Source organism: Pseudophryne corroboree, chromosome 6, assembly GCF_028390025.1.
Source record: "Pseudophryne corroboree isolate aPseCor3 chromosome 6, aPseCor3.hap2, whole genome shotgun sequence".
NCBI classification, from domain to species: Eukaryota; Metazoa; Chordata; class Amphibia; order Anura; family Myobatrachidae; genus Pseudophryne; species Pseudophryne corroboree.
This window is the reverse complement of record NC_086449.1, coordinates 468,787,573-468,807,572: the sequence shown is the minus strand read 5'-3', so window position 1 is coordinate 468,807,572 and position 20,000 is coordinate 468,787,573. Positions and strand designations below refer to the sequence as shown.

General features: G+C 48.6%; 1 protein-coding gene and 1 long non-coding RNA gene across 3 annotated transcripts in view; one reads left to right on the top strand and one right to left on the bottom strand.

Moving 5' to 3' along the window:
* The window catches only part of LOC134932623 (uncharacterized), a 115,667-nt gene extending 114,917 nt beyond the window's left edge, over window positions 1-750 (bottom strand). The window contains exon 1 of the long non-coding RNA XR_010179427.1: window positions 631-750. This is a non-coding gene — a long non-coding RNA (uncharacterized LOC134932623). The remainder of the gene's footprint in view (window positions 1-630) is intronic.
* Window positions 1-20,000, top strand: part of CPED1 (cadherin like and PC-esterase domain containing 1) — a 590,522-nt gene that overhangs the window by 137,127 nt on the left and 433,395 nt on the right. For both annotated transcript variants that reach the window (XM_063927207.1, XM_063927206.1), the window contains exons 5-6: window positions 14,542-14,650; window positions 17,515-17,668. In XM_063927207.1, coding sequence (XP_063783277.1) covers window positions 14,542-14,650; window positions 17,515-17,668 — 263 coding nt within the window. The remainder of the gene's footprint in view (window positions 1-14,541; window positions 14,651-17,514; window positions 17,669-20,000) is intronic.

Genomic DNA, 20,000 nt, shown 5'->3' with positions numbered 1-20,000 from the left:
ACCGCGCCCACGAAATGGCGGCCAAAGCCGCTGCTTTGCCCCCTTGCACCCATCGACCGCCTCTGCCTGTCACTCAAGCAGAGGCGATCGTACCGTAGCGATGGGCGGCCATGCGGCGGTGCACTGAGGCGCCAGCACGGTTCTGACCCGATCGTTACGCTGCGAAAAACTGCAGCGTGCGATCGGGTCAGAATGACCCCCCTTATCTCTCCTTATGCATCTCAGATTTATCTCTTGTTCACGCTTAATACATTTGGGCCATAGACCCACTGGCGTTTCTATAATGGGTGCAGTGTGTGCGGTGCACACGGGCCCCTGAGTCCAGAGGGGGCCCCCACCGCACACACTGCACCCATTTTCTGAATACTCACTCCTCCGGAGTCCCGCGGCGACGTCCAAGGTGGTGTTAAAACTCTGTGAAAATGGCCCAGCTGCCATTTTCATGGAGTTCTGCACATGCGCAGTAGAGAAATCTCAGGGAAAATGGCCAGCGCTGCCGGCAGAGAAGAGAGGGCCCGAATGGAGGAGACTGCACGCGGGCCTCCTCCTCTCTTAAAACGCCCCTGCATAGACCCCTAAGTTACAGAGCAGTTACAAGCAGAAATTAAAATTAAAATGCATACTACTCACCTGTAGTTGTATACGCTTTGATAAGGGGAATGTGCAGTGTGTAAAAACACTAGAGATGTTGGGCAAATGGATTGCCTTATTTGTGCAGTAACACAATGCACTTGACCTGCATTTAGTATTGTACCATATCTGTGTTTTAAACCTAAAGTTTAACAAACGTAATCAAGTCAATTTATGAATTGAAACATGTAGGCCATTAGAGTTGTGTTTCTTCCTTTGGGATGTTATGTATTGAGTAACTGAACCCATTTTTTTGATAAGTGCATGGTTTGGTGATAAAGGTAGTAACTGCCGGAGCTATTTCCTGTGGGAGGAGCTTAGTGCAAACCAGGGACGTGCGGTGAGCTAAATGGCTCAGGAGGCACTGGCTAGCACCAGAGCCAGATTTACATGCAATATATGAGCCAAAGGGTACATCTGGGCATTATACACAGGTGCAGCAGTATAAACTCCTGGAAATTTGGTGAGTTTTGATCAGAGATGTGATGAAAAGACAGGCACTGCCTCACCTGCCATAGACTTTTTACTCCGGAGTTTTGGCTATAAAAATGAATAGAATAATACAAAGAATATATTTCAAACAAATTATTTCTATTTTTCATATACTTTATACAGTCAAAACTCTGGCACAAACATTAGTATGACAGAAAAGGCTCTGCCTCACCTGCCTCACCCCACTGCACGTCACTGGTGCAAACAGGGGTATTGTTAAGTTAGCTGCACAAGAGATTGTAATGAACTTCTAGGAGCCCATATTATACATATATCATGTGGTGCCTATTTTACCAGTTTCCTCATAATCTTTTAAGCCTCAGTTACTTTGTCCTCTGATGCGTTGAGCATTATTTGTATTCGCAGCACTCATTCATGTTTCATTTACAAATTTTGAGAATCATACAGTATAATTATTAGTATTTTGTAACAAACCATTTTTGTTGTTGTTTTGGTGGCATACTGTGCGCATTTGTCTTTTTTTAGGATAAAAAAACTCAATTGAATTTATGTGTTGATATAAATATGTGGTCCGTCGGGGATACTGAGGTAGATGAAACTGAGTGGTAACAGTGGCAGGAGGGTAGGGGTGTTGGGCAAGATGGATGCAAAAAGGGTATGACCTGAATTTAGAGAGGGGGGTATGATCTGAGTTAGAGTGCAGCGAGGAGGGCATGACCTAAGCAGAATCATTAAAATGGTGGCAATGCCCTGTGGAGTTCATCAGCGTCATGCAACGTGAAGGCAGTGCTACACCAATCAGACCTATGCAAAGCATTGCTTTGGAAGGAGATATGATCTACTAAAAGAGAGTTCGGTATGCTTTACCGCCGGTCGGGATCCCAGCATTCAGGAGTCCGATGCCGGGATCCCGACAGGCAGAATGTCGCCACGCATCGGGCCAAGCTCGCCACACTGGACCACCACCCGAGTGGGAATACTGTGCCTTGGTCAGGACTCCGACCACCGGCATTTCACCGGCTGTCTGGATTGCGGCATTGGTATCCTGAACTCCGGGGTCCTGACAGCCGGTCAATTAACCGCATCCTTTAAAACACTAGTCACATCCCTCCATGACCTGGTCATGCCCCCTCCAGCTAAGAAAATAGATGATATTATGCTATTATTTACTACCCCTAAACATTGTTCTGCAGAGTATAGTCAGAATGATCTGAGCTTACACTATAAACAAAAAAGGTCAGTGAAAAAGCACACACCCCTCTGTGGTTATAGGGTGCAGTTCCTGGCGTCCACTGGCCAGTTCTACCAATTGTAAAGTCCCAGATGGCAAACTCAGGCTCCTCACTTCTATATCTTCAGTACAGATGTTACTTCCATCATTACTGACAGAGACCGGCCTCCCTGCGATGTACTACCTGACTGCAGACGCCGGGCCAGCCCACAAAGATACAGCCTGGCACTAGACTTGGGATGATTTGTTCCCTCCCTCTAATGGTCAACAATCCAAACATCGCTGAATAGTGCAAATAAATCTCAAAGTGATGAGCAGTGGCGTAAGTTCATCCCCGTTGCTCGGAGGCAAGTTAGAGCTTGGTGCCCCCACCCCTCGAAAAAAAAGGTGCCAGGACAGAGGTGACAGGGCAAGTACGGAGATGAAAGGGAAAGTCCAGTGGGGCCAGGACAGACTAAGACAGAGGTGACAGGGCCAGGACAGAACAGAGGGGCAGAAGAGATGGGTGACAGGACCAGGACAGAGGGGACAGGGAGAGTACAGGGATGACAGGGCCATGACAGAATATAGGGGACAGGAGAGAAGTGTGTTGGGGACAGGGCCAATACAGAGATGACAGGGACAGTCCAGTGGGAAAGAACAAAAATGAAAGGACCAAGATAGAGACCCAAGATAGAGGTGATAGGAACAAGAGAGAGGGGATAGGACCAGGACATAGGTGACAGGGCCAGGATAGAAAGGATAGGGACAGGACAGGGGTGACATGGGCAGAACCAGGACAGAGATACCAGGACAGAACTGAAGGGATAGGAGAGAGGGTTAACAGGGCCAGGACAGAGTTGACAGGGACAGGGGTGGCAGGGACTGGACAGAGGGGACAGAACGGAAGGGACAGTAGAGAGAGATGACAGGGCCTGCAGCACAGAGGCGACAAGGACAGGACAGGGGTGACAGTGACACAAAAGAGGGGACACAGAGCCAGCACAGAGGTGGCAGGGATGGGACAGTACAGGGGTAGGAAAGAGGGGTGACAGGGGCAGCACAGGTGTGACAGGGTCAGGACAGGGATGACAGGGACTGTACAGAAGGGTCAGCTGAGGTAAGAGGTGAGAAGGACAGGACAAGGGTGACAGGAGAGAGGGGAGACAGGGCCAGCACAGGAGTGACAGGGATAGGACAGGGGTGACAGGGATAGGACAGGACAGGGGGGGTAGGGACCGGAGAGAGGGGAGACAGGGACAGCACAGGGGTGACAGGGATAGGACAGGGGTGACAGGGATAGGACAGGACAGGGGTGACAGGAACAGGAGAGAGGGGAGACAGGGCCAGCACAGGGGTGACAGGGAAAGCACAGGACAGGGGTGACAGGGACAGGAGAGAGGGGAGACAGTACAGGGGTGACAGGGATAGGACAGGGGTGACAGGGATAGTACAGGACAGGGGTGACAGGGACAGGAGAGAGGGGAGACAGGGCCAGTACAGAGGTGGCAGGGATGGGGTGGGAACAGGGAAGGAGAAAGAGCCAAGCTTAGTCAAAAAGACCATGTAAGCGGTGACAGCAGCAGGTGTTCTGTTACATTACCTACTGTACATGAGAAACAGGACAGAGGACACTCAGCCACTTCCCAGCCACACACCCCATCCCATACCTTTGCCTCTCCGCTCCCCGCACTGGTCTTCTCTTGTTTCCACCGGGATCACATGGTACAGCAGCAGTAGTGGCCGGGAGCCGGGAGGGGGCGGAGCGTGCAGGCGGGCAGCTACAGCGCTGGCCGCTGCCCGGCTCCCTTTATGTGCTGTGGCAGTGTGTGAAGGAGCCGCTGTTCCCCACTGCTGGCAGTGTTGCAGCTAGCGGTGGGGAACAGAGGGGAAGCTGTGCTGGGTGATGATAGTACGGCGGAGCCTGTTACTAGTCCCTGCGCTGTACATGCTGCCTCCGCTGACGCCGCTGCCCTCCATCTGGCAGCTGCTGTATCTACTATAGTTAAAAGGGCACGGAACGGCCAGGGAACAATGGATGAAGTTCCCCCTTCAGGGCTGAAGCCCGGCGGCAAAAGACTCCATTGTCTCCGGCAGTTCCGCCCCTGGTGATGAGTAATAATTAAGATTTAGAATGGGTCATCTGTGTAGCAGACATGCCCCCTGCTGGTTGGTAAGCTGAACCAGGTGGTGCCTACCTTTGACGAACGCTCCTGGCGAGTGCCATCCTGGCCAACCTCTGGTTACAGCCCTGTTCCATACAACAACACACAAAAAACGTTAATACAGATCTAATAAAAATATTGTGATATGTAATATAGGGATGAATGTTTGGTCTAGCAATGTATAGACGACTCTTCAGCACCAGGTTGAAAAGTTGTTTTCAGCAGTATGCTGGAATTTGGCAATGCTGAACCTGCAGCACAGCACTTTCCTGAATGATGCAGGCTTTATTGATGATAAGGCTTTTTGCTGTGAACAGTGTCTTATCAGCTCTCGCTTGCCATCTGCTGGTAAACAGAAAAATGTCATGTTTTCTCCAAAATAATCATCACATTGGTAAGAAGGTAATGTATGGATTTGTATTCTTTTATTATTTGCTGTAGAAATGGTGTATTTACATATTTTATTTTATATATATATATATATATATATATATATTTTTTTTTTTAATATTTATGTGTATACATCTAGTTATTTATAGAATCAAGTCTAAGGGTTTGCTCAGAACAGTGGGCCAAACTCATGCTAGTGCGCAAATGCAATTGCGATTTTCTAGGCTACGGGGCTGCTAATGTTAGCTAGTGAAGCTGCCGCCAAGAAATGAAAAGAGATGCCCACCGGAGCTATCACGAACTCATTCGCAATTGTGTACACATTCTAAGCTTATACGCAAATACGAGGAACATTGGGGCTAAGGGTTGGTCTATGACTACGCAGACTGGACACAGCAGTAGCGACGAAGGCCATGTTTTTGCACGTAAGAGCTCACAGCTAATGAGAGATACACTTACTGAAAATGGCCATGACATGCCTGAGTTTTTGCGGCCACTCCCTGTAAACTCCCCATTAACACCTCCAAATGGTCACTTAAAGTCCATCACTTTTCCATGAAATAATTATTGCGAGCAGAATTGCAAAGGTACCTTGGCATATGCTTTGCGACCACAGCACGTGCACAGTCTGTAGATAATCGCTCCATTGCGTGAACTTCGGCCATTGCTTGCAAACATGAATAAGGTCCAGAGTATCTTAAAAAACATAGGAGCTGATTCAGAGGTGAACCCTATTTACAAAGTTGCTGCATCTTTGTATACAGAGACCATGCAGTATTATGCAGAAGCCACAGGGGGCATGTTAAGTAATAAGACGCCCACTGCCGGCTTCTGTGATAAGCTGTTGTGTCCAAAAAAGCAGCATCGGATCACCTGCATGAACATCGGATATCTGTGTAACCCTGAGGTTACTCAGGATATCTGCTCAATCATGCTGCCGGGGCCAGTGAAGCTGCATCCAAGGACGCAGCCACAGGCTTCAGCATGACCAGAAAATGAAGCCGACTTGCCCTAGTTTTCTGGAACTATGCCCGTCGCCTCCCTAAATGTCACCAGCATGTCAATCATGGCTTTTGAAGTACTGCGAGCGGCATCGGCTTCTGCACATGTGCAGTTTAAAAACATCAGAGTCTTGGGTAAACATCAGATTTAAGTAAATCTCTGAATGAGGCTCTGTCACGTCTAGTAGAGTTTGAGGATCCGGCAGCTGAGATTTGCCCGAGGAGGTAGCAGGCTGTGAATGAACCAGATGAGGGGGCTGGATATAGTTCCTTCGCATGGGACACAGAGCAATGAAGAACGTAGGCGGGGTTTGAGAGTCAATGGAAAGTATTTATTATGTACAGGGCTGAGGTAGCGAACCGAGGCTGGAGCACGATGATTAAGACGTGGCTGGAGGCAAAGAACTGTGGACTGTGATTTGAAAGACGAGACTGTAGATGATGAACTGTGGAACTGTGGATGAGGACGTGGCTGGAGACAAGGACTGTGGACTGTGGTTTGGAAAACGAGGCTGAAGGATAATAATCTGCAGGCGGTGGTCGATGGTACAAAGGCGTGGCTGGTGAAGGAGATCTGTGGAGTGTGGCTTGAAAGACGGGGCAGAAGACCCGGGGCCGACTGTGCCCAAAGAGTCTTACTGGACCGGGTTTTCCAGGGGCGCTTCCACAGGCAGTAGCAGGGTAGGAACGGCAGGGCTGCAGCAGCAACAGAGAACCGACCAAGCAGGATCAGGAGGAACCAGAATACAGCAGGAATCCTGGGAGCACAGGCTAAAGCACCTACAACAGGGTTGTAACTTGAAGCACTGGCATCCCTGTCCTAAACCAGCCCCCTTTTATAGGGAGAGCTTCCCCTGGATTGGCTGGAAGAGACAGGAAACAGTAACTATGCTCAAAACTTGGTCTCCAACATGGCGGCGCCCAGTAATGCAGACCTTTTTGCAAAGCCACATTGCTCACTGCCCCTGGTCTCCTAGCAATGGCTCAGCAGAGCGACCCACTGTAGCGACGTCCCGCCGCCACGAGCGGACCCCCTCACCGCCGCTACTGCTGCCCACAGATCTGGCACAGCAGCCCACCTCCGCCGCTGCCCGCACATCACCAAGGAGGCCAGCCCCGCGGCCCCAGCGTACCGGTAAGACTCTGGACGCTGACAGTACCCCCCGCTTTGCGGGTGGACTCCGGACACCTATGTAGTTTAGTTGGAAACTTGGCATGAAATGTTCGAAGAAGTCTTGGAGCATGGACATCCTCTGCATCTACCCAAGATCTCTGCTCTGGCCCATACCCCTTCCAATTGACAAGGTACTGGATGCGACCATAACGTCTGCGAGAATCAAGGATCTTATGAATCTCAAATTCGTCTCCATGTGCAGATTGGATCTTGGGTGATTTAGGCAGAGCGGCTCTGAACCGATTAAGTACCAATGGTTTTAAGAGAGAAATATGAAATGCATTAGGAATTCTTAACTGCGGAGGTAATTTCACTTTATAAGCCACAGGATTCAACACTTTTTCGATTGGGTAAGGCCCAATAAATCTGGGAGCAAACTTTTTTGTAGGGACCTTTAATCTTAGGTTACGTGTGGAAACCCAAACACGATCTCCTACCTTAAGGCTTGGTACAGCTTTTCGTTTCAGATCTGCATAGGTCTTATATCTCTTGGAAGTCTTGAGCAAAGTCTTGTGAACTTGTTTCCAGGCTTCAGTAAGTTGTCGAAGTGTTGACTCTGCGGCAGGAACCTCGAGCGTAGGCAGAAGTTGGAAGTCAGAAACTCTTGGATGGTAACCATAATTAATGAAGAATGGAGAAGATTTTGTGGCAGAGTGATAAAGATTGTTATGGGCAAATTCTGCGAATGGGAGGAAGTCCAGCCAGTTGTCCTGTGAGGAGGACATGAATAAACGCAGAAAAGTCTCCAGATCCTGGTTCACTCTCTCTGTTTGACCATCCGTTTGGGGATGATAGCCTGAGGAGAAGTTTAATTTCACGCCAAGAGCAGAACATAGGGATCTCCAAAACTTGGCCACAAATTGAGGACCTCAATCAGACACGATTTCCTGTGGTAGACCATGGAGTCGAAAGATCTCTGCTATAAACAATTTTGCCAACTGGGATGCAGATGGAAGGTTAGCCAGAGGAACAAAGTGTGCCATTTTAGAGAATCGGTCAACTATGACCCATACGGTGTTCCGCCCACCAGACATAGGTAAATCTGTAATAAAGTCCATAGAAATATGCGTCCATGGTCTTAGTGGTACCAGTAAAGGATGGAGTAACCCGGCTGGTGGACCTTTGGGACTTTTATGCTGAGCACATTTTGGACAGGCAGCCACGAATTCCTGAACGTCAGTCCTGAGATGAGGCCACCAGTAGGAGCGCTGAATGAATTTAAGTGTCTTATGACCGCCCGCATGGCCCATGAAGGAGGAGTGAGCCCATGTGAGAAGTTTTTTGCGCAGATTTGGTGGAACGAAGATCTTCCCTGGAGGAGGAAGTGGAGAGGTATTAGTTGCAGAAAAAGAGGTGGATTCCAGGATAAATTGCTCTTTTGAATGGTCAGAGGGTTCTTCTGAACTTTGGGAGCGAGATAAGGCATCTGCCTTTTTGTTGAGGGAACCTGGTCGGTAACTGAGTTTAAAATTAAAACGGGTAAAGAAGAGTGCCCATCTTGCTTGGCGTGGGTTCAGACATCGGGCTGACTGTAGATACAGGAGGTTCTTGTGATCTGTGGTTACCGAAATTGGATGCTGAGCTCCCTCCAACAAATACCTCCACTCCTCAAAGGCCAACTTAATTGCCAGTAATTCCTGTTCCCCAATAGCATAATTCTGTTCAGCGGGGGAGAATCTTCGCGAGAAGAACGCACAGGGATGGACCTTCTTGTCCTCGAAAAGCTGGGATAATACTGCTCCCACTCCCACAGTAGAGGCATCAACCTCCACCAAGAACGGACGGCTGAGATCGGGTTGTCGAAGAACTGGAGCAGTCGTGCAGGCCTCCTTTAAAGATGAAGAAGCTTCCAAAGCCTCAGGAGACCACTTGGCAGGATCGGCTCCCTTCCTAGTTAATGTGGTTATAGGAGCTATGACAGAAGAATAATTTTGAATGAATCTTCAGTAGAAGTTAGCAATCCCCAAGAAACATTGAATTCCTTTAAGGGTAGCTGGAAGTGCCCAATCCTGAATCGCCTGGACTTTAGCGGGGTCCATCTGTAACCTCTGCCCTGAAAGAATGTAACCGAGGAATGGAATTGTGGGTACTTCAAAGGTGCACTTCTCTAACTTACAGAATAACTGATTCCTTCGTAAATGAGTTAACACTTCTTTGACTTGTTCCCGATGGGTCTTCAGATCCTTAGAAAAAATGAGGATGTCATCCAGATATACTACCAAGCAGTCATAGAGAAGATCTCTGAAGATTTCGTTAACGAACTCTTGAAAGACGGCTGGGGCGTTACATAGGCCAAAAGGCATTACCAGGTATTCGTAATGGCCATCGTGGGTATTAAATGCCGTCTTCCATTCGTCCCCTGGGTGAATACGTATAAGATTGTAGGCCCCCCGTAAGTCGAACTTAGTAAATACAGTAGCTCCTTTAACACGGTCGAACAGTTCTGGAATCAGAGGTAACGGATATCTGTTCTTAACTGTTATGTCATTGAGACCTCTATAGTCAATACAGGGCCGCAACCCCCCATCTTTCTTTTTGACAAAGAAAAACCCCGCTCCAGCCGGAGATGTAGAAGACCTGATGAACCCTTTCTCCAAGTTCTCCCGGATATACTCCGACATGGCCTGTGTCTTGGGAAGTGAGAGAGGGTAAATTCGACCTCGGGGAGGAGTCTTACCCGGTACTAGCTCAATGGGACAATCCCAAGTACGATGCGGCGGCAAGGTGTCCGCCCCTTGCTTACTGAAAACATCTTGAAAAGCTTGGTACTCCACAGGAAGGCTGGAAGGGCTGGAAGAACAGAGAGGTCTAACTGAAGGTAAACAGTTCTGAAAACAGTCTTGTCCCCAAGAGATAACATCCATAGTTTGCCAATCTATGTGGGGATTGTGTCTGATTAACCATGGAAACCCTAGGATTAGTTCATGAGAGGCTTTAGGAATTACAAGGAAAGAGATTTCTTCTGAAAGGAGAACTCCGACCTTCATCTTGAGAGGAATAGTACGAAAGGATATAATACCCTCAGGGATATAACTTCCATCCACTGCGGTAACAGAAATGATACGATCCAAAGGAACTGTTTGTATTCCAGATCGTTTGACCAGAGATGACGTAATGAAGCTTTCGGCGGCTCCGGAGTCGAGTAGTGCAGGGATGAGAAGAGAGGAAGAAGGGAGCTCCAATTGGGTTAACAGGACAGACTCTTTCTTGGTATGTAATTCTGAGAATTCTCCTAGCTTGACCTCTCCAGCACAAACTAGGAGCGGGCATTTCCCGGCCGTAGATTGCAAGTTTTAACAAAGTGATCAGATGCACCACAATACAGGCAGAGGTTCCCTTGTCGCCGTCTCTGACGTTCTTCATTGGAGAGGTGGGAACGATTAATCTGCATGGGTTCTTCCGCAGTTGGTGATGATGGTGTTGGTGGAAGAACAACTCTCCATACAGCGTTCTCTGTACCTCAGGTCTAACTTATTGCATAAAGAAATTAGTGTATCCAACTTATCAGGTACGTCATGAGTTGCGAGGTCATCTTTGATCTTTTCGGAGAGACCGCTCCAGAAAGCTGCAATGAGAGCCTCCTCGTTCCAGTTCAGTTCCGAGGAAAGGGTGCGAAACTGGATCACGTACTGACAGACCGTACGTACACGTGCCCTGACGCAGACGCAGGATCTCCAACGAGGCAGCTGAAGTCCTGCCCGGTTCGTCGAAGATTTTTCGGAAGGTGGCCACGAATTCTGGATAGTTAGATAAGATGGGATCCATCCTCTCCCACAAAGGTGAAGCCCATTCCAACGCTTGCCCGGTAAGTAAAGAAATTATATAGGCTACTTTGGTTCGTACCGATGGGAAGTTGGCCGACTGTAGTTCGAACTGGATTTCGCACTGGTTAAGAACCCCGCGGCATTGTTTTGGATTCCCATCGAATTTATTGGGAGGTGGCAAATGCAACCGTGGAAGTGGTACTGGTACAGGAGGAAGCGGGACTGGAGGTGCTAATGTGGGAGCAGCTGTAGATACTTGAGAGGCCGTCATGGCAACACAGAGAGAATCGAGACGTTCGGACATACTCTGCATGAACTGAACGATTTGAGATTGTGTGGCCTCCTGCTTTCTTAAGTGAGACCAGATATCTGCAGTTGAATCCCCTACTGAGGCCTGATCACCCGTCGAATCCATTGGGCCAGTGCTTACTGTCACGTCTAGCAGAGTTTGAGCATCCGGCAGCTGAGATTTGCCCGAGGAGGTAGCAGGCTGTGAATGAACCAGATGAGGGGGCTGGATATAGTTCCTTCGCATGGGACACAGAGCAATGAAGAACATAGGCGGGGTTTGAGAGTCAATGGAAAGTATTTATTATGTACAGGGCTGAGGTAGCGAACCGAGGCTGGAGCACGATGATTAAGACGTGGCTGGAGGCAAAGAACTGTGGACTGTGATTTGAAAGACGAGACTGTAGATGATGAACTGTGGATGAGGGTTGAAGACGTGGCTGGAGACAAAGACTGTGGACTGTGGTTTGGAAAACGAGGCTGAAGGATAATAATCTGCAGGCGGTGGTCGATGGTACAAAGGCGTGGCTGGTGAAGGAGATCTGTGGAGTGTGGCTTGATAGACGGGGCAGAAGACCCGGGGCCGACTGTGCCCAAAGAGTCTTACTGGACCGGGTTTTCCAGGGGCGCTTCCACAGGCAGTAGCAGGGTAGGAATGGCAGGGCTGCAGCAGCAACAGAGAACCGACCCAGCAGGATCAGGAGGAACCAGAATACAGCAGGAATCCTGGGAGCAAAGGCTAAAGCACCTACAACAGGGTTGTAACTTGAAGCACTGGCATCCCTGTCCTAAACAAGCCCCCTTTTATAGGGAGAGCTTCCCCTGGATTGGCTGGAAGAGACAGGAAACAGGAACTATGCTCAAAACTTGGTCTCCAACATGGCGGCACCCAGTAATGCAGACCTTTTTGCAAAGCCACATTGCTCACTGGACCTGGTCTCCTAGCAATGGCTCAGCAAGAGCGACCCACTGTAGCGACGTCCCGCCGCCACGAGCGGACCCCCTCACCGCCGCTACTGCTGCCCACGGATCTGGTGCAGCAACCCACCTCCGCCGCTGCCCGCACATCGCCAAGGAGGCCAGCCCCGCGGCCCCAGCGTACCGGTAAGACTCCGGACGCTGACAGGCTCATAGTTATCTAGAACTGATAATTCAAGATATGAATGTTTAAAATAAAATTAACATCATATATATTTTCTAAACAACCTTTCTCAATATATTTAATAATCTGAAATGTAGCAAGTGCTGAAGGCAAACAATAGGGAGCTAGAACTAATCTGCTGATAGACAGGACATAAGCTGGAAATGATACAATTGTATTACATATACAAGGGAATGAATTGGTTACATTATCGCAGTAGTCTAATGGACTTATAATTTATCCAGCCGGACAGCAGCTGCTCTTAATGCTCTGTCTGACCACACAGACACTGAATGGAAATACAAACGTACATGACAATTAATTACTCATCCATGTGCTACCTTATAGGCCCTACACACTAAGCGATAACACTGAAAGATATGAACGATCTCGTTCATTAATGAACGAGATATCGTTCATATCGCTCAGTGTGTAGGTACCAATGATGAATGATGCGCGGCCTCACGCTCGTTCATCGTTGGTGCCGGCTCGTTTATACATGCAGGCCAATATGGATATATGTCACAGCACACAGCGCATTACAGTGAGGATACAGACACAGAAATCACAGAAATCATAAATGGTAAATACCACTGCAATAATACACAGGAATAAGTGTCAAAATTATGAAGAAGTGTAAAGGATATTTAGTACATTAATCAGAGAAACCACAGAGGGGCCCCCACACAGGGTGAGTCTGACCTTGAAATTGCAGAGAACAGCTGTTCCCGGACTACACTGTTGCGGCTCTGCATTCTGCATGGAGACAGACTGCATGCAGAGTAGAGCAGCTCCCGATTCCTCTCATCGCTGTCACATGACACATCAGTTCTGTGCCGCTGATTCAGGGATTTAGGAGCTGCAGTGCTCTGTAAGCTGGCTGTGAGGTAAGTACTCTGCAGACATAGGTCACCAGAGAGTGCACTGTGTGGCATACAAGAGGGGCACTGTGGCCATATTGGAGGGGAAGGGGCGGTTAAGGGCCATTTTATTGGTGGGAGCCCCCACAAGTTAGTTGCCCCAGGGCCCTCGCAAGCCTTAATCTGGCCCTGCCTCTAAGAACAGTGATACAAAAACCATAAGATGTAAAGACAGTATAAGTGTGCATAGGGGGGATTCCAGCGAGAGAAAAGAGAAAACTGTAAGATCTTAGGCACCTGTTACAATTACCTGTGAGAAATTAGGGCAATATTATTGATCCGCTTGTGAATCTGATGTCTGGTGCAGTGGCAACGTGGGGAGGGGGGGAGGGGTGATGTCTGTCAGGGTCTGCTCCCCCCCTCTTCCCCAGGGTATACCTGTAGCCAGTGCCATCTTCCCGGTGATATCGTCGGGAAGACGGCACCGCATATTGAAAGCAAAGACTCTCTAGTGGCCAGAGTCATCTTCCCAAACATCAATGGGAAGATGGCGCTGGCTGGGAAGGAGTGAAACGCTTCCTGATCAAGTAAGGTAGGAAAAGGATGACACCCCCCCCCCCTTGGTATAATGGTGCCCTCCCCCCCCCCACCATGGAGCTTGATAATTTAATATTAGCAGGCATTGTCGCGCCCACTTTTTCAAGGCTTTCCCCAGGCGTGGCTCTCTACGCCCCTGGTCTGGTCTGGTGACAAGGGGCAGTGTATCAATGGCCCTCATTCCGAGTTGATCGGTCGCAAGGCGAATTTAGCAGAGTTACACACGCTAAGCCTACGCCTACTGGGAGTGTATCTTAGCTTCTTAAAATTGCGACCGATGTAATCGCAATATTGCGATTACAAACTACTTTGCAGTTTCTGAGTAACTTCAACCTTACTCTGCCTGTGCGATCAGTTCAGTGCTTGTCGTTCCTGGTTTGACGTCACAAACACACCCAGCGTTCGCTCAGACACTCCCCCGTTTCTCCAGCCACTCCTGCGTTTTTTCCGGAAACGGTAGCGTTTTCAACCACACGCCCATAAAACGCCGTGTTTCCGCCCAGTAACACCCATTTCCTGTCAATCACATTACGATCGCCGGAGCGATGAAAAAGCCGTGAGTAAAAATACTATCTTCATTGTTAAATTACTTGGCGCAGTCGCAGTGCGAATATTGCGCATGCGTACTAAGCGGATTTTCATTGCGATGCGATGAAAAATACCAAGCGAACGACTCGGAATGAGGGCCAATGTACCTTTCCTTGACATCAAAGAAGAAGCCTGTGTGTATGTATGTATTAAAAGAAGCCTGTGGGTATGTATGTATGTATGTATGTATGTAAAATATGTGTATGTATTTTAATAAAAGGTAATCTTGGCTTCAAAATATGTTCCAAATTTACATTGTCTGGTATCTCTCTTTCTACAGAACTTCAAAATCTTTCAGTATGTGCAACCTATGCTGAAGCATCATTAGAAAGGGAAAGCATCTCCAATGTAAGACCTTGGGACATAAACCACTCACCCAACACATCTTTGTAAGTACTGTATTTAATCGCTTTGTATGTGCTAAGTGTTACTCCATTTGGAGTTGGACATATTTGCATCCAAAATTCAAACATAAAGTGTGATGCAAAAATGGTGCTGAAAGTGTATCTTATTCATTTCTTACATCAAAACCCACTGCACAGGGCTGGTTTTTCCTTGGGAGAAGTGCACAGCTGTTGCTGGTTTCAGCTTTTATGATGGATCGCACACTGGGCCTAATTCAGAGTTGATCGCAGCAGCAAATTTGTTAGCAGTTGGGCAAAACCATGGGGGTCATTCTGAATTGATCGTTCGCTGCTGCTTTTCGCTGCGCAGCGATCAGCTCAAAGCTCGGCAAAACTGAGCATGTGTATGCACTGCAGTGCACAGGCACATCGTACGGGTGCAAAGCGGATTGTTGCTGAGCGATGGATTTAATGAAGATTCCATTCGCACAGCCGATTGCAAGGAGATTGACAGAAGGAGGTCGTTTATGGGTGTCAACTGACCGTTTTCTGGGAGTGTTTGGAAAAACGTAGGCATGTCCAAGCGTTTGCAGGGCGGGTGTCTAACGTCAATTCCGGGACCAAAAAAACTGAAGTCCAGACCTACTCAGAAACTGCACAAACTGATTTGCAGAGCTTGGCTGCAAAACCGTTCGCACACTTGCAAAGCGAAAATACACTCCCCCGTGGGCGGCGACTATGCGTTTGCACGGCTGCTAAAAGTAGCTAGCGAGCGATCAACTCGGAATGAGGGTCCATGTGCACTGCAGGGGTGGCAGATATAACATGTGCAGAGAGAGTTAGCTTTGGGTGGGGTGTGTTCACACTGAATTCTAAATTGGAGTGTAAAAATAAAGCAGCCAGTATTTACCCTGCACACAGACAATATAACCCACCCATATCTAACTCTCTCTGCAAATGTTATATCTGCCCCACCTACAGTGCACATGGTTTTGCCCAACTACTAACAAATTTGCTGCTGCGATCAACTCTGAATTACTCCCCTGTTCTTTCCCCACACTAATAGTAGCAAGCTGCCTAAGCTCTGAGCGCTGGAGCTCTTTTTGGGGGGGGGTGGTTCGAACTCTGTTTTTTACATTTATTCCACCTCCCCCCACTCCCCCCAGCTCTGTGCTCCCAACTGCTCCAACTGTCTCTCCTCAAACTGCTCTTTTTAAAATAATCTTTACAGACATTGACACTGGCCTCCACCGCTTTTTCAGAATGGTCTCATTTTAATGGTATCTCATCGACGACTAGATGGCTGTTGTCAGAGTGGTCTGTTACTGTATAATAAGAATATGCAACAGCGTGGTATTATCAGTGGCTGGGACAGGTCTATAAGTGATTCCTACAGGGTAGCACATGTGTTATGTGAGTAAATTTTAATGTATGGAGTATAGAAATGACGTGTAGGAATTAGTCACCATGACCATTCACATTTCACTGATCCCATTCAAGGTCGCATTAATATGCGGGGTGTGCACTGGGCACTAATGCTGGCCGGGGGTGGGCATACAATGCAGGGATGCTCTCTGCAAAAATTATGTGTTGCTGTGAAACTGTGTCGTCTGCCAAGGGGGGCTTGGCTGCACAATCTTTGGGACTAGGTTACATCTCCCTGACAAGCCAGTGAGCTTTAGACACTTTGTGCTCAACCCCCTTCCTCTTGGCACCCTGATCACGTTGCCTCCATTGTACAATGGCATGAGTTGTGGCATTGTGCAACAAATGGGTGACGAAGATGACTCGATTTGTGCAAATTGTGCTATCAAGTGCTGCAGCCTCGCCGGTGATAGCTTCCTGTATGCTGTTCCTGCCTTGCTAAGTTTGTTCCTGGTCTGCTGTATCTGGTCGATCCTGCTCCCTGTGCTCCTGAGTCCTGGAGTTCTGAAGCCGGTCCTGGGAATCCTTCCAGTCCAAGTGAACCTGTTGCAGTCATCTGGGGGTTCTTGCTTGTTGGGATTCTCTCCCGGTTTCGTGAGTAGGGGCTTCTGCCGCGTGTTGCGGCCTAGGCCGCTTAGTCCTTGTGTTTGTTTTGTACTGGTGATTTTGCGGAGGTTTCCGCTTTTCACTGTCCTCCCCAGTACACGACGGTGCCGTGTGGGGTGTGGACAGTGGTATCTTTTGTTGTTCTTTTCCTTTGGCGGCGTGCCGCACATATATTTAGTTTTAGGGTTGTTAGTGGCCCCTAGCCTTCTGTTGTTTTAGTTAGAGGTCCCCTTGTTATTATCCTGTCTCGGTTCACGCCTTGTCTCACTCTAAGACCTGGGGGCATGGGAGTTGGGCAGACCTAATCCGCCCTTCAAACGCAGCTGCCGTGGGCCCAAGAAACCATAGTCAGGCAGACGTGAACTGACCACACGGCTGAAACAATGGAGGTAGGGTGCTAGGGGCTATTTCCATACCACACCTTAATTCAGCGTCACGTCCTGGTGCTCTGGACTCACTACGCAACATCTCTCTTGTTCTGAGCACCAGGAACGTAACATCAAGCCCACAGACTGCCCACTTCACTGGGGAAGTGATGGGAATCTGGGATGGTGGTCTACTGTCCCCGGACTACAGTGGAGCTCCTCGAATTTTGGGTTTCTCCAGGACATTTCAGTAGAATAGATAAATATGGCATTAAACAGTAATTTCCCAACATTGCTAATATTGTTCATTCAACAGTTCCATCTCTTGGTTCTAGCTCCCTTTTGATTGCTTTCAGCAGTGTCTTTATACAATTTATATTATAGATTTATTTGTATTGTTTTATTTTTATATATAATATATGATTAACATTACATCTGATTTTTAAAAATGAAAATAAACATAAAATATTGGTGCACGCTAATAGATTTTGTATGTAACCTTCTATGTTTTAGAAATATAAGATTCATCTACCAGCATCATCCATCTCCAGATACTCCACTCATCAGGATATTTGTGCTAATCACATCTCTGTCACCACTCCGAGCATTTATTCATTCTATCGCAATGGTTCAGAGACAGCCCAAGAAACCATTTACTCCAATAAAGGTACAGATCTTTATTGTCCCACTGATAATTGATGAGGAATAACAATGCATGACATTCTCTATATGAGATAATAACGTTACTGTTTCTGACGGGGAGGGGAGGTTAGGATTAGGCCCCTCCAGGGAGATGGGGGGGTGGTAAGCTTAGGCTGCGGCGGAGGGAGGGTTAGGTTTAGGCAGCGGGGATGGGGGTTAGGATTAGGCACCTCTGTCATTGAGTTAGGGTTAGGCACTAAGGGGGAGGTTAGGGTTAGGCTGCGGGAAGGGAGGGTTACGTTTAGGGGTGTGTGGAGAGGGGAGAACACCCCTAACTCACCCTTGTCAGTCTCCTCATCAGCGGGATACCGCCATCGCATTACGACTGCCGGGATCCTGTACGTTGGGATATCATACTGATTACATTTGTAGTAAGCCTTCCTCCACAAACTTTCAGAAAATTGGGATCTAATTCATAGGCCTTGTTGTTATGTATGTCTACTATGAGTCTTTATCGGGTTGGGCATGTGTGACCGGGTGTCGTGGGTGTCGTGGACACCCACGAGTGGAAATAGTCCCTGTTGGTCGGCACTCCGACCATCGGGATAGTGAGGGTCTGGGATGTAGGTGCCGGTATTGTGACAGGCGGTCTCTTGACCAAGCGATTGGGGAAGGTTGGTCGCTCCAAAAATTCTTGCACATGGTGCTAGAAGAGCTGGTATCATGTAAATCGCTCAGTGAATTGCTTCCATAACGTGAACCCTATGCTTAAGTGTGTTTCAGTAGCAACTCTGATGCATGCCGGACATTATGGGCTTTTTCTACAAATAGGATAACGCAACTAAACTACCAAGCCGCATATCTATGCTATCATGGGGACAGGAACAGATCATTAAATCACCAGACTCGATAGCAGTATGTGGATTGTCCCAATGATGTGGATTATACACCCTGACTTTGCTCTGTATGGGCTTCACTGCACAGCCTATTAAATTACTATGGGTGCAGGTAATAATGAAAACAGTTGTAAGGAGGGGTGGTCTTCTGTATGCCGGCGGTCGGGCTCCCAGCGCTCAGTATACCGGCGCCGGGAGCCCGACAGCCGGCATACCGACACTTATTTTCCCTCGTGGAGGTCCACGACCCCCATAGAGGGAGAATAAAATAGTGTGGCGCGCGTAGCGCGCCACCGTGCCCGTAGCGTGGCGAGCGCAGCGAGCCCGCAAGGGGCTCATTTGCGCTCGCCACGCTGTCGGTAAGCCGGCGGTCGGGCTCCCGGCGCCGGGATGCTGGTCGCCGGGAGCCCGACCGCCGGCCAGCCGTAGTGAACCCGTAAGGAGCTACATTTCCCTCCATCCTGTGCATTGGTGGTAGCCCCTCCACTGCGTGTAAACAAGTATGCACATTTCTGCACCTGTTGTATACAGAATAACTGCTATTTATGAGTTGGACATAATTTGAGAAAAATGCAACACAACATACACACATGTAAATGTCTTCTTAATCTGCAATAGAAGTTGTACATGTTCGTTCTGAACAAAAAATGCATTCAGCTATCACTGAAGCAGGGCAGTAACGATTGGTGTACCACTGGTGCTGCTGCCCAGTGTGCGGGGCAGAGGGGATGGCGCTGTTGTTTCCCTAAGACAGGGACGTGCAGTCAGGGGAGGCAGTGCCTCCCTTGTCATTAATGATTAAAATAATACAAAGAAGATATTTATGACACATATTCTGTGTCATAAATATCTCCTTTATATTAATCTAATCATTACTACAGTTAAAATGAGTTTGTGAGGCATCAATAGTGGTGCCTCCCGTTGCCAATGGGAAAGGGGCTGGAGCGGGGGGGGGGTCGGAGGCGGGGCCATGCTACGGGCTGTAAAAGCCTATTGAAATTCAAGTGTAAAGTGGCACCTACTAAAGTGCCGCCTTGATACAGGAACATGCTTTCAACCCATGAAAGTACGCCCTTGTCAGTGAGGCCAGAGTGATTGGCCAGCAGATCCATCACTGATTCCGCTGTCATCACTCTGTGGGCACGACGGAGGTGCAGAAGTCGGTGGCGGCGGGACGTGGCAGAGATGCGGGCGGAGGTGCGGGCAGCCGGATACGGCGGAGGTGCGGGTGGCAGGACGCGGCAGAGGTGATAGTATTAGTGGCAAGCAGGGATTTGAGATTCCTGCCTGCCATTCAGAGTTTGGCAGCGGAGCGGTACCAGTTTCAAAAATGGCGCCTCAGCGTCATTTTTTAAATTCAAGATGGCTGCCGCGAGCCAACCACAGCTCGCAGCGTCCTCGCCCCGCCCCCTCTTTTGCATGGCCGCCGCCCACCAGATGCTAGAAGCCCTGGGGAGGCGG